Here is a 14,989-nt window from a genome sequence, read left to right on the forward strand (position 1 = left end):
TTGGAAAAGAGAGTTTCGGATATACAGAGTATATGAAATTAGGGAGATTACCATGGTAACCATATAGCTAAAGGGCAGTGGCCCTACTGATAACTGTGTTACATAATTAAATCTGTTTTTCCCCCCAAAAAAATGGTATGTTATATATTCTTGAAGATTCACATGTTCAAGATCTGTTTTGTATCTTTGGAACCCTCTAATCCTAGTGTTTTCTGCCTTTTCTTCTCCAGATTATTCATCTTAAACGATTTCAATTTGTAAATGGCCGATGGATAAAGTCACAGAAAATTGTTAAATTTCCTCGTGAAAGTTTTGACCCTAGTGCTTTTTTGGTACCAAGAGACCCGGCTCTCTGCCAGCGGAAACCAGTCACACCCCAGGGGGATAACTTCTGTGAGACCAGGGTTCCGGCAGGAGAGGTGAAGAAAATGGATGCCCAGAACTCCGCTGGGGAAGAGGATGTGCTCCTGAGCAAGAGCCCATCCTCGCTCAGCGCAAACATCAGCGGTAGCCCTAAAGGTGAAGAAGCCTCGGGACCTCCTGAAGCCCAGATACTACCCTGAGGGGAGCTCTCCCGGGACCCCTGTAGATGGCATGTTTTCCTCTCCCTTCCACTCCAGAGCAACAGCTTAATGAGATGGAACAAACTTATCTAGAATCAGACCTATCTAGATTTGAACTATGTGACTTTTAGCAAGAGATACAGCCTCCCTGCATCTATTTTTTTATGTAGGAAATTGAGATAATACTAAGTTCACAGAGTGTGAGAGTTTCATAACAGGAGTAAAGCACGAATGGTAGTTATCATTATTGTTCCCTTACAGCAGAGGTTCTCAAAGTGTGGTCCAGGAACCCATATAGTGTCCCTGAGGGCCTGGAGGATCAGAACTATTTTCATAAAAATAGTAAGACATTATATACCTTCTCGCTGCCATTCTCTCACAAGTGTACAGTGAAGTCAGAGCCAGCATGTTGTGATAATATTGGTGAAGTATATGCTTGTATATTTATTTTAGATCCTTCCATTTTAATTCCTACTATGGTAAATATTGATAGGTACAACCCATAAAACAAAAGTTCTAGAGGTCATCAACAACTTTTTTTTAAAGTATATTTTACTGATTTTTTTACAAAGAGGAAGGGAGAGAGATAGAGAGTTAGAAACATTGATGAGAGAGAAACATTGATCAGCTGCCTCCTACACAGCCCCTACTGGGGCTGTGCCCACAACCAAGGTACATGCCCTTGACCAAAATCGAACCTGGAACTCTTCAGTCCGCAGGCCAATGCTCTATCCATTGAGCCAAACCGTTTTCAGCCATCAACAACTTTTAAGGGTATATAAGGAAGTGGGTGGGGCTGTGACCAAAAATGTTTAAGACCTACTATCTTACAGGTTTGTTGTGAGAGGTAAAGATAATAGAGAGTTTCCAATACTATGCTTAGTAATACTAAGTGTTAAATAATTAGTGATTGTATTTTTAATCTAATTTTACATACAAGACAGAGAAGAAAATACATTTGTAAAACTCCTTGAGGCCTTAGTCTAATAATATTGTTTTAAACTGAATCTGACCTAAATCACCTTTTTACTATTTTCTAAGTTCCTACATGGTAATTTACATTTTCAGGACATTGCTGCATTTTCAGGGCTTGATATTTTTAGTTCCTTATTGGCTACATAATAGGAACTAAAAAGTAGCCAGTGAGGACTCCCAGTCTACTTTTATGTGTACACTTGTGAAGGTGGCTTCAAAGTTACCATTTGGTGGCTAGCTTAATTTGTGGCATTTGAGTTTTATGAATCTTCCCTTTTCCCTTTGACAGGTTCACCTTCTTCATCAAGAAAAGGTGGAGCCAGCTGTCCATCCAGCAAAAACAGCAGCCCTAACAGTAGCCCACGGACTTTAGGGAGGAGCAAAGGCAGGCTTCGGCTACCCCAGCTTGGCAGCAAAAATAAACTGACGAGTAGTAAGGAGAACTTGGATGCCAGCAAAGAGAATGGGACTGTTTCTGAGCTGGCTGATGCCTTGAGCCAAGGGCACATGCTGGGGGGCAGCCAGCCTGAGCTGGTTACCCCTCAGGACCACGAAGTAGCTTTGGCCAATGGATTTCTTTATGAACATGAGGCATATGGCAATATCTGTGGCAATGGCTACAGCAATGGTCAGCTTGAAAACCACAGTGAAGAAGACAGCACTGATGACCAAAGAGAAGATATTCGTGTTAATCCTATTTATAACCTATATGCAATTTCGGTAAGTGGTATATTGTATGGTTTTCAGAATGATCTGCATTTTTCAGTGATTTGTTCATTCATCATTCATTCATTTTTTTTCAATGCTTGCTTATTTCCTAAACATTGAGGTTGGTGATAGAAAAAGTTAGCAATAGGTATTTTGGCCTTCCAGATAAAATCCAAGATGCTCATAGAGTAATATGGGTATAGTCATGTAATTATTATAACTGGAGTCACAGGTTTGAGTTATTCACAATTGTGTGCTCCCAAGAAATTTTTGCTTTCTAAAGAATAATTGCAACTACAAAATATTTAGATTTGGGACTTTTGAATTTTGAAATTTTGGAGAAAGGTTAGATGATTCCAAAACTTTCCTTCTTGGTCACCTAAGTCAATGGTTGGCAGACTCATTAGTCAACAGAACCAAATATCAATAGTAATGATGGAAATTTCTTTTGAGAGCCAAATTTTTTAAACTTAAACTTCTTCTAACTCCACTTCTTCAAAATAGACTTGCCCAGGCCGTGTTTTTTGTGGAAGAGCCACACTCAAGAGGCCAAAGAGCTGCATGTGGCTCACGAGCCGCAGTTTGCTGACCACGGACCTAAGTGATTAGTGTTTTCCTAATCGGATCTTAGTAGTGTTCCCTGAACAGTTCTGTTAACTACTAACATACCTCCACTTTCTTCTCTTCCAGTGCCATTCAGGAATTCTGGGCGGGGGCCATTACGTCACTTATGCCAAAAACCCAAACAGCAAGTGGTACTGTTACAATGACAGCAGCTGTAAGGTAGATATTCCCAATCTTTGAATAAAGGAAAGCAAAAATGTCAGCAATTCTGAGGGATATTTGTTTAAATAATGGACTTTCTCCTAAATGGAATAGATATTTCTGTTAGAAACAGTATATAGATGCCTTTAGTATTTTTTGTTTTGTTTTTTGTTTGTTTGTTTGTTAATCCTTATCTGAGGATGTTTTTCCCATTGATTTTTTTTAAAATATATTTTATTGATTTTTTTACAGAGAGGAAGGGAGGGAGATAGAGAGCCAGAAACATCGATGAGAGAGAAACATTGACCAGCCACCTCCTGCACATCCCCTACCCAGGGATGTGCCCACAGCCAACGTACATGCCCTTAACCGGAATCGAACCCGGGACCTTTCAGTCCGCAGACCGACGCTCTACCGCTGAGTCAAACCGGTTTCGGCCCCATTGATATTTTTTTTAGAGAGAGTAAAGGGAAGGAGAGAGAGTTCAGGGATAGGGTGAAGAGAGAAAGAAAGAAGTGAGAGAGACATGTGGATTGATTGCCTCCCACACATACCCCAACCAGGGCTGTGGGTTCGAACCTGCAACTCAGGTACCTGTCCTTGACCGGTCTGTGACCCTTCAGTGTGTAGGCTGACACTCTAACTACTGATAAAGGCCAAGGCTAGATGCCTTTAGTGTTAAAGGAACAAAAGTGATATGCAGAGAAGAGAATGAAAACATGAGTAGTTGCCCAGCCGCTATGACCCAGTAGCTGAGCGTCAACCAGGAGGTCACAGTTTGATTCCCAGTCAGGGCATATGCCCCTTTGTGGGCTCAATACCCAGTAGGGGGCGTACAGGAGGCAGCCAATCGATGTTTCTATTTCTCTATTCCTCTCCCTTCCTCTCTCTAAAGATCAATAAAAACACATTTTTTAAAAAAACACAAGTAATAAGGAGGGGAAAGTATTAGTTAATGATTAAAAGCTCTTGTTTTTTTATCAGAATTTGATGGGGAGGTTTTTGGCTATTCTTTTTAACATGTCTGTAGTCAGAATATTTTATCTAAAACAAACACTGAAAATAATGGAGCTTATTTTGGGGACAGGTATGAGATAGCCAAAATGTTAAGCCAATTGGAAGCAAACATGTTTAGTAATTGAAGAGGCTTGGTCTTCTCTTTCCTGGCAAGAATTAAGAGCCAGCAGAGTAGTGACTTTTTTATTATTAAAGACTTTTCTTATCCCTTTAGGAACTTCACCCGGATGAAATTGACACCGACTCTGCCTACATTCTTTTCTATGAGCAGCAGGGGATAGACTATGCACAATTTCTGCCAAAGATTGATGGCAAAAAGATGGCAGACACAAGCAGCATGGACGAAGACTTTGAGTCTGATTACAAAAAGTACTGTGTTTTACAGTAAGCTACCACTCTGGCTGCTAGACAGTCTGGTGGTAAGGGAGATGACTCCTCGTAGCTAACATTTGGCAAAAGTGTCCCTGAAAGGCAAGCTAACTAAAGTAGTTATTTTTATCCTGTGACCCTGAAGCACAAAATAACAATCCTAATTAAAATAGCAGTTAGCATAACAGTAGTGATAGTTTTGTTTGGAAGTATCTCACAAAGTTCTCTGGTAGAGAACTTTCAGGCAGAGTCCACCATTAGCCTGTAAACAAAAGGGTTTGGCACCAGCCACCTGGGACCAAATAAGAACTAAATTGTGCTTGTCCAGATGTGAACAAATAGGTAGTGAGTATAGAGTTTACCAATAATTATAACAAAATACTAAGAATTTCCTTGGAGTCAAAGTAAAACAAAAAATTATAGTGTTGTCTTGGGACGACATGATATGCTACCTCCTTTTTCCTGAAGTTTTATTCCATTATATTAACAAGATGGAGAAAGCAAGATCATGAAGGTGTGCAAAGGATTCTTACGGGATGGACACAGGTTTTTTCACTTACTTTTTAAAGCATTTTCCCAGTCTTTTTTATGTCTTTTCTTTTTATTTTTGTTGTGTTTGTGTTTGAAACACAACCAGTCATGGTGGCAGAGCCATATAACTGGAGTCACAAGTTTGAGTTATTCACAATTGTGTGCTCAGTCGAAGAATCTCTTAAGGGCTGTGTGCCTTCTACCCAGGGCCTTGGTTGGAAGACTCTATGAAGAAAAAAAAAAAGCATCCTGGGAATCCCGCCGAAATGGCCCTCTCAGTTAGAGGCATCTTACTTTGGAGGATACTTTACGTGTCCTCGAAAATGTGTTCCACCCCTGCTGCTGAGTGTGGTGGGGCAGTTGCCAACGTTTGCACCATCTTCACTTGCACGTGTTGCACAAAAAGCTTCTGAGAAGAAAATGGCATCAAAGCTACATGGTATTTCACAATTAGTGATTATTTTTCTTTGTTTCTTTGTTTTGCACTTTAAAAAAGGAGAGAGTACATACAAATGAACTTTTCAAGACTTGTTTATATTTGATGGCTATAAGGGCTATATATTAACTTGAATGGGGTATTTCCCCCCCATCATATTCAGTTTAAAAACAAAATACATCCCAAACATTGATTTTTAATGAAATTGGTGGTTTTAAAAGTAAATTTCTATTTTGTTTGCATGTCCAGTTTTTTTGTTTTGGGTGTTTGTCTTTCTTTTTTTTTTTTTCTTTTTTTTTTAAATTTCCCAGTAGCAGTCATCAAAAGTTTTGTTTCTTTGCTCACTTTATTTTTTCTCTGATAATTCAAGACTGGAACAAAAATGTAAATGTTATTTATTTCAGGCAGCATCTTTTTTCATGTGTTGTTATAAAATATATATTCAAAGTAAATATTTCACTTTTTTTTTTTTCAGTCTTTTTGTATTCATCTGGACCCTGGAAGTTGGTTCTCATTAATTGTCAGGTTCCATTTCCTTTTCTTCCTCATAGATAGTAGGTACCAAAGTAATTCAGCATTTGTGTTCTGATATCTGAGGCTATTTATTATCCAGTTATTCTCAGAGCAGTTGGAAAGGTTGTCTTAAATGCCTTCCTAAGTTGAAACCCTATTCAGAAGACTATAATTGCAAGTGAGTGGCCTAAATGGAATAATGAGATGAAGTCAGACAAAATGCATACTTTATAGTTTCATGATTTTCAGTATATAAAATCTGTCCATTCCTACCTGGACAAGTCCCATGAAAAAAATGGAAGATTTTAAATAATTTCCTTACAGATACTTTATTTAAACAGGTAGCACAATCTACTAATGTTGTTTGATCTATGTTTGTTATATTGGTTGTAATTAATTTTTTTAATTCATGACTAGTGGAAACTTTATTAAATGAACTATTAACTACATTCATCTTGTAAATTACTGTATAAAACTTGTTGACAATGCACTGACTTTAGAAATATGTTAATGTACATAGAGTGTAAATAAAATAGTGTTGATGTACTGAAATATGAACTGTATAAAAAAGTATTGGTAATTGTATATGGAGTGTATCTGTTTATCTGTAACTATTATCCAAACAAATTAAATACTGTGGCTGCATCTATGTGCTATTTTTCCTCTATACAAGTAAACACCAAAAAAGTCCAATTCTTCAGCTTTTCTCTCTTTGACCCTGTTTTAACTCCCCTACTTGAATAATACTTGCCTGGCTTAGAGAGTAGATACTCCATCTCTGAAAAAATGGAAACTGTTGCAGGTAGAGCAAGGTATCTACACTGATTTAAATTTGGCTCACATCCCTGTTATGAAATTATTTTTAAGATATGGAAGGGTGTTGGGGAGAAGGATGGACAACAGGTGGTGAACTGAAAATTGATGGAGGAGGTCTTCCACTAGCTTCCTGCAGGTTGGGAGAGAAGGTAAAGAAGAGTAAGACCTCTCATTTGTATAATGCCTTAAAATGATCTGGATTTCCGGGTATTGCTGAGAAACCAGGAATGTCCCTGGTTGTCTCTGGAAGGTCTCCAAAGAGGCATTTGGCAGCATTGAGAAGGGTGGAAGATTTGGAGCTGTGTGTCCTTCAGCCTCACCCCTTGTTTGTTTACCTTTAAAATTAGATTGCCTACCTCTCAGGCTTATATTAAGTAAATGAAGTATATAAATGCCTGGCACAGTTTCTTGGTAAATTGTCAATGAACGTGAAGTCCTAGCCTCGTGAGATTAATTCTGTTTTGCAGAGATTTTTTTTTTTGCAGCTTACTATACTGATGCTAAAAGAATTTCATAACTGCTCACATTCTCCAAAAATGGGAATACACATTAAAAATTTATAGAATGAAACATGTTGAATCAGCAGTAATGGTAGCTTGTTTAAAGAAAGAAACAAATAGAAAAGGAATCCAAAAAGGTCATCAGAAAGCACAACTTCTAAGTGTCATCTGTGTCCCTGGCTTTTTAAATGCAGCCTTGAAAAGGACCAGCTTGTAGAGGTGGGTAAGCATTTATTTCTTGTTTCTGAATGGCCTTGTAACGTGAGAGGGAGCTTCCATCTCCCAGCCTTCCTGGCTGAGGGTGGCACTTCCTCATGGGATCCCCACCCCTTGGTGGCATTGCTCACTATGGATTCCTTAATAGCAGACCCCATTGAATTGGAGTAAGTAGATTAATTGCCATATTTTCCCCAATTGTTTTAAAGATGAAATTTAGAATTTTACTAGGCCAGAGGCAGAATGTGTAGTTTAAGGGACCAAAGATCCCAGTTTTCCTTAATGATGTGCCAGCAGGTTCCTTAGTATTGAAATTACAGTAAAAAATGCACACGCCTCTGTGAACAGAGACCCATATAAGACAGAGCAAGTAGAAGGGCTGTCTGTAGGTTTACCAAACTTCTTGAACAATGAGAAGCAGGAGAGTAAACAAGAAAGAGCCTCAATCTCAGGCCTGTAGGGACCAGGCTGGGACAGAGTAAGAGAAGCAGGCCCAACCGTGGATGAGGATGGGGCTAGAGGGACTCTGGTGAGTTCTGGCCCACCTCCATCTAAAGGCTCCACTTAATTGTTGCCATAGGAATGTGGATCCCAGTGTTACCAATTTTTTTCTCTCTCCCCTTAAGAAAGGCCAGAAATCCAGCTATTAATACAAAATATCCAATTTAGAAATGATGGCAATTGGTTTTTTTTTTAAGGTTAAACATTGTACTGTCCAAATAAAACTTACCTGCAAACCAGATATTATAAGCCACCAGTTTATGCCATCTGGTAAGTAGAAGTCGGATTCTAGCTCTGCTGTAACCTAAAACAAGTTCCTTAGACTCAGACTTCTCGTGCCAATGAGAATACCACTTTGTTCCTAAAGGTTATAAGGAAAAGGTAATATCTGTGAATAGCCACAGAGCCTGACACCTCACTTAGGGAAACAGCACAGGTTTAATAAAACAATACAGTAAAAATAAAGTTCATTATCAGCCCCGAAGCCTTCCGCTACCGTGTGAGCACATTATAGGTATAGAGCTTTGTGCTAGATTCTCTGGGAGCAGCAGTTTCCAACCTGGCAATTCATCTGTATCATAAACTGTGCTTGTTAAATGTGCTGGTTCCAGGGTCCCACCCATCGTTACATTATACCTGTGCCTGTCCTCACCCAGACTTATGAGCTCATCTTTCCAAGAATATGCATTTTAATGAGTTCCTCAGGGGAGATCTTTGGTAGCCAGTTTGCATTTATAGAAACCACTGCCCCAGAAAATGAATCACTACTTCCAGTGTAATTAGGGAAAGATGAGAAGCATATGCATATATGTAAGGAAGGGTTAACAGTAGTTAAGCAAACTCCCTAGATATAATGGTCTCTGATGAAGTGCTGACTGAGGACCTTAGACAGTCGGCTGTTGATACAATACTTAAGGGACAACCAAACGGGGAGGGAAGTGAGCGACACCATGCAGTGAGGTCAGGATTTTGTCAGACGCAAGCAGAACCATCTAGCAGTCTAGACTCATAGATTTAAGCGAGGTATGTGGCTACAAGGTTCGACATGCTTGGGCTCTAGACAAGAAGGCAGAGGTCACACCTTGCAGAGGCTGTGGAGGCCTGTTGGAGCTGCGTTGAGGTACAGCTTGGAGGAGCACAGTAGAAGACAGCAAGCGGGCAGAAACCTGGTGGCGAAGGCTCTTGAAGGTCAGACCAGTTATAAGTGCTTCACATACCCAAGTGCTTTGATGTGGTCGTGAAACATTCTCATATGGCTTACTGAAGTACACCCTAACCTACCTAAGACCATTTTATTATAAATAAGTTTTTGTTTGCTGTAATTTAACTTTCTCTTTTTCATATACACAATCCTCTTTTGGTGAAATTTCTCTTGGTTGGACATGAACTCTGGGCCTTACCACGAACCCCAGAGGAACACAGATGGATACCAGGCTTAAAGTGCTCCAAGGTGATCAAGTAAGTGGAGGGAAAAGGAAAAAGGAATCAGGCCAGAGGTGGGGGGAAAACTAGAAGGGCCTTGGGAAGGGAGAAAGCATGCCGGAGAGAGGCGCCTGGTGAAGTGGCCTGGAGAAGAGAGGAGAGGAGGCCCAGAAGGGAGAGTGGGCTTGGGAGCCACGGGGAAGGCGTGGGGGGAGGGAGAGTGCCTCTTCACAGCTAAGTCGTAGTGCTCGCTGGGACTCGCTGGGATTATGGATCCGGTGGGGAGAAAGGGACTTCCAAGCTGGGGATGAGCAGGGGTCTCCCAGAAAGGATCAGGAGATGCCCATGGTTGCCAGAGGCTGCTGTAGCCCCAATTTCGGGGCAGTCAGTGGACTAGAAACATAGAGTCTGTCGTGCTGGGTCTACGCCTTGAGAATTGTAGGACCTTGAGCAGGCCAGTTGTCTCCTGTGCACCTGAGATCCCTCTGTGAATAATGAAGGGGTTGCATTAGGTCAGCTTTTATTTTGAAACAGTATTGGGACTGGATCCTTTCTTCCATGTCCGTTTTATCTGAAGAACCATTCCTAAAGCAGACGAGGTTGGAGTTGCTCCTTGAAGTAAGAGTTGGGGGTGGGGTGCTGCTTGACCAACCTGGGAGGCCTCTGGGTCAAATGGCCACTACCGTCCCTTAGACTTCTAAGCATTCAGAAAGTTGGTCATGCAGTGCTGCTCCTGTGCCAACGAGCTCTCAGACAGTTGTTCCAGCAACAGCAGCAATTGCATTCGGTCACCGTGATAGCAGAGGCAACCTTTCTGAACCCATTGTGCTGCTCTCGGTGCATCTAGGTGGGGAGGGAAAGCCAGCCAACTATGCTGAAGGTCAGTCAGCCTCCCTCCCTCCCTCCCTCATACCTGGGCCTCTGCAGGGAGCCAGCCCAGCGCCCTGGCCTTCCATTGTGCCAGCTGGAGAAAGTTACCACTGCCACTCCCTGGGCCTTGGAGCCGGACTAAACATCCTCCTACTTCGGGAGGTGAGGGAAATGGATAAGGGAGTTTATCACTCCAACGTCAAACAGCTGGTTGAGCACTGTCCCCTGTAAGAAGTGTTCAAACCTGTAAAAACTTTCATGAGCTTATTTGAACCAAACAGAGGATGTGCCTGGAAGATCTCAGCAGACTGAGAAAAACACTTCAGGCAATGACAGATTGCAATTTCATTTATGCATCTGGAGTGAAGGAGGTGGTGGAAGGAAGATTACATGAAAGGGGGAGAAAGCTACGTGGGGATTGGATCACAGCAGCAACTTTCAACCTCTTTCATCTCATGGCACACATAAACTGGTTACTAAAATTCTGTGGCATGTCAAAAAATGTGTTTTTTGGCTTGTTTGGGGGTTTTTTGCTATCTGACCAAAAAAATAGATTTCATTTTTAAAAGTTTTTATTGATTTCAGAGAAGAAAGGGGAGAGAGAGAGAAACATCAATGATGAGTGAGAATCATTAATCAGCTGCCTCCTGCATGCCCCCCACTGGGTATCAAGCCCACAACCTGGGCATGTGCCCTTGACTGGAATCGAACCTGGGACCCTTCAGTCCACAGGCTGATATTCTGTCCACTGAGCCAAACTGGCTAGGGCAAAATAGGTATAATTTTTATTCATTCACACCAGTCGGCTATTGTGTTGGCTGTTGTCATTTTTTTTTATTTGATAATCGAAGGGAAATGAGGTCAGTGCCCCTGACTAAATCATCAGGTGTTGCATGTTTTACTTTTATTTTTTAAATATATTTTATTGATTTTCCACAAAGAGGAAGGAAGAGGGATAGAGAGCTAGAAATGTTGATGAGAGAGAAACATCAACCAGCTGCCTTCTGCACACCCCCTACCGGGGATATGCCTGCAACCAAGGTACATGCCCTTGACCGGAATCGAACCCGGGACCCTTCAGTCCACAGACTGACGCTCTATCCACTGAGCCAAACCGGTTTCAGCAGGTGTTGCATGTTTTAAAAATTCTTTGCGACACACCAGTTGAAAAGATCACTGGATTACAGGATAAGGATTATGTGCTCTCTTGAGTGTGGTTACACTTCCGAAAGTCTGAGAAAGAACTATTTCAAAAGTGTGCTACCTACCCCTGGCCATGTGGCTCAGTTGAGCATTGTCCCATGCACTGAAACGTTGCCAGTATGATTTCCCAGGCAGGAGGGCACATACCCAGGTTGTGGTTTTGACCCCTGGTCAGTGTGTGTACGGAAGGCAACTGACCAGTATTTCTCATATTGATGTTTCTCTCTTCTCTCTAAAATCAATAAAAACACTTTTTAAGTGTGTTACCTAGATGCACCAAAAAACACACAACAACAATGGACAGTGCTTGCTGCAGGCAAAGATAAACCTTTCACTAAACAAGTTTTAAGCCTGGGGTGTGACTCTTCACCATGACCAGCCCAGTTAGGAATTTATGAATAACCACCCTGTGAGGTTACGTTCAGTCAGATCTATCACAGCACCCCCTTTTCACCCACAGTACCTGCTATGTGAAATAAAGGTTAGTTCTGTGCTTGGAAATGAAAGAAAAGTTGGAGAAGGCACTTGGACACTGGATGGACTTCTATTTGCCAGACCAATGCTATGCATTTTTTAAAATATATATTTTTATTAATTTCAGAGAGGGTAAAAGAGAAACATCACTGCCCTGCGGGTGCTGGACCTGCCAGCACCACAGACGCGGCTGTCGTGCTGCGCCTGTGAGGCCAGGGCGCAGAGGAAAGGGCTCTTTCTACGCTCAGCGCTCAGAGCAGTGGGCACTGAGAATGGTGTGTAGCCTGACATGCCCAGCGGGACCCTCTGCTCTGCTCTTCCTTTCCCTCGGGACAAGGCTGGTGGGTGGGTGGGAATGGGACTGATCGGCTCAGGGCTCCTGCCTGGAGGCTCATGGGGCTGGGCACTCCCTGGCCCTGGGTGGGTGGTCAGAGCCACCTGGCAGATGAGCGCCCACTAGAGACCGAGACCAGCAGAGCGCTCTAGGGAGTGGGATTAGGGGAAGTGGCGGGCGAGAGGGGAGGTGCCAGAGGTCCGCTCCCAGCATCAGGCCCCACGGGAGATCCCCTCAGTGGGCCGATGGGAACTGCAAATGATTGTCCCAGCCAGGGCACCGGGGAGGGGGGCTGTGGGTAACCCTGCTGGGGTGGCCCATGTAACCCCCCCTGTCCTTGTCCTTTTGAAAAATAAATATAAATAATAAATTTTTAAAAAGAGAGAGAAACATCAATGATGAGAGAGAATCATTGATTGGCTGTCTCCTGCACACCCCTCACTGGGGATCGAGCCCTCAACCCAGGCATGTGCCCTGACTGGGAATCCAACCATGACCTCCTGGTTCACAGGTTGATGCTCAACCGCTGAGCCACGCTGGCCGGGTCTTGCTATGCATGTTTCATTGATTGTGTACTGCTCACCTCAGCTCTATTGAGAGTGCATTATCATCTCTTTATGGATGAGGACACAGATTCAGTAAGATTAAGTCTCTTGCCCAAAGTTTCAGACCGGATACAAGTTGGATTCAAACCGAGGTTAATCTGGCTGCTTCTAGACCACCCACCCCACTTTCCCCTGAATCCACAACTTAGCAACTCCTGTCAAGTCGGCCTGTCGCTGTGAGCCTCAGAGACCTGTTTTTGAAGAGAGCCCTGATGACCCTGACTCCCTTATAGTGTTATATGCACTGCATAAGGAAGTGAACGTGAAACCCTTTACAACTGATAACGCTGAATCCCTTTTACAACTGCTGAATCCCTTTTACAACTGCTGAATCCCTTTTACAACTGATAACACTTACGCAAATGCAAAGTATTGTTGCTGAGGAGAGGAAGTGGGTGTCCCTGGAAGATGAAAAACTTGGGAATCGCCAAGCAGTGACTCCAGGGAGAGGGGCATCCTAGGTTTGTTCTCTTCGCTCTGGTGGCCCCGGGACCATAGGAGCTGGACCGAGGTGGGAAAGGAGTGTAAGAGGGGAGGTGGGCCCAGGGAGGACGCGAGAGGGCTGGTCAGGTCAAGGCCTCCAGCTCCAAACTGGACTTTGATGTGTCTCATAGTACCTTTTCTTTCTCTTTCAGTTTTTTTTAGTAATCTTATTGGGCTTTAGCAGGGATGTGGTAGTTTCAGAGGCAGGACGGAAAAGACAAGGATTTAATGAGCTGTTCTTGGGAAGGCCGCCACCAGTCACCGCAGCCCTGAGGTTCCCTTGCTCCCCCCTGGCCCCCTGCCAGCCTGGGCTACCTGCGTTGTTCAACCCGCGGAGGACAATGCCTAAGCCGAGGCCTTTTCCTTCCTGGCCTTTCCTGGGAAGGGGGGGATAACAATTGAGTCTGACTGTTTATAGCCAGGTGTTTTCGCCCATAAGCCCGGGCTCTAAACCAAATACCACATGTCCATCCGGCCATCGCGACAGGCCCCTCACGCAGCAGGCAGACTCCTCACAGCCTTCCATTCGTTCCTGGCTGTGCTGAGGCCCAAGGGGCAGCCCTTGTCTTCCCCAACCTCTAGGAGCCCAACTTTGGTTTCCTCATCTCTCCTTTAAAAAATAAATTTTATATATATATATATATATATATATATATATATATATATATATATATATATATATAGCTTTCAGAGAGGGAGAGAGAGATAGAAACATTCATGATGAGAGAGTATCATTGGTTGGCTGCCCCCTGCATGCAACCCGCATGTGCCCTGACAGGGAGTCAGACTGTGACCTCCTGGTTCTTGGGTCCATGCTCAACCACTGAGCCATGCCAGCTGTGCTCATCTCTCCTTTTTGATGATAGTGGAAATGCACGGTCTCAACCCAAAACTGATATATGTATGAAAAAGAGAGAGAGAGGAAAAGAGAAATGGAGTGGGGAGAGAGAGAGAGAGAGAGAGAGAGAGAAAGCATACCTAATTTGGATTCTGGGGAGATAACCATAAATATGGAGGAAAATCTAAACTCCCTAACTGGTCTGAAAAGAAGTGCTGAAATCAGGGCCTGCTCCGGTGCCCAGGTAATACGTACACTTCTGGGGTGGCAACCTGCCACCGCACCTGGCGAGGACGGGTGGGACGCTCCATCTGTCATCCTGTTCGCACCGACAGTTCGTCGAGGAAGCCCTCCCCTCATCTCAGAGCACAGGCCGGCCTCACCCCAGGCCCTGAGCGTGAATTGTCACCAAGTTCCACACGGCCCCACGGAGCAGCTTCCTGCCAGCTGTGCTGCTCGGCCTCGGGCTCAGGGAAAGGTCACTCATTGTGATGACGCAGGTTCCACTGGATCGTTTTTAAAAAAATGTTTTTATTGCCCTGACCGGTTTGGGTCAGTGGATTGAGCGTCGGCCTGCGGACTGAGAGGTCCCAGGTTCGATTCCGGTCAAGGGCATGTACCTTGGTTGTGGGCTCATCTCCAGTAGGGGGTGTGCAGGAGGCAGCTGATCGAGGTTTCTCTCCCTCTCCCTCCCTCTCTGTAAAAATCTTCTTTTTTTAAAAGGAGAGATGAGAATTTAAAATATATTTTCAAAAATTTTTTTATTGATTTGAGAGAGAGTAAAAAAAAAAAACAACAACACACAACAACACATTGATTGGTCGCCTCCTATATGCACCCTGACCAGGGA

General features: G+C 43.3%; 1 protein-coding gene across 2 annotated transcripts in view; it reads left to right on the forward strand.

Moving 5' to 3' along the window:
- The window catches only part of USP32 (ubiquitin specific peptidase 32), a 115,022-nt gene extending 108,500 nt beyond the window's left edge, over positions 1-6,522 (forward strand). For both annotated transcript variants that reach the window (XM_084864178.1, XM_084864179.1), the window contains exons 31-34: positions 231-519; positions 1,828-2,258; positions 2,937-3,029; positions 4,243-6,522. In XM_084864178.1, the coding sequence (XP_084720304.1) occupies positions 231-519; positions 1,828-2,258; positions 2,937-3,029; positions 4,243-4,416 (987 nt within the window). In that variant the 3' untranslated portion in view covers positions 4,417-6,522. The remainder of the gene's footprint in view (positions 1-230; positions 520-1,827; positions 2,259-2,936; positions 3,030-4,242) is intronic.
- The last annotated feature ends 8,467 nt before the right edge of the window (positions 6,523-14,989 follow it).

Source organism: Pipistrellus hanaki (assembly GCF_964339955.1).
Source record: "Pipistrellus hanaki genome assembly, chromosome: 16".
Classification (NCBI taxonomy): Eukaryota; Metazoa; Chordata; class Mammalia; order Chiroptera; family Vespertilionidae; genus Pipistrellus; species Pipistrellus hanaki.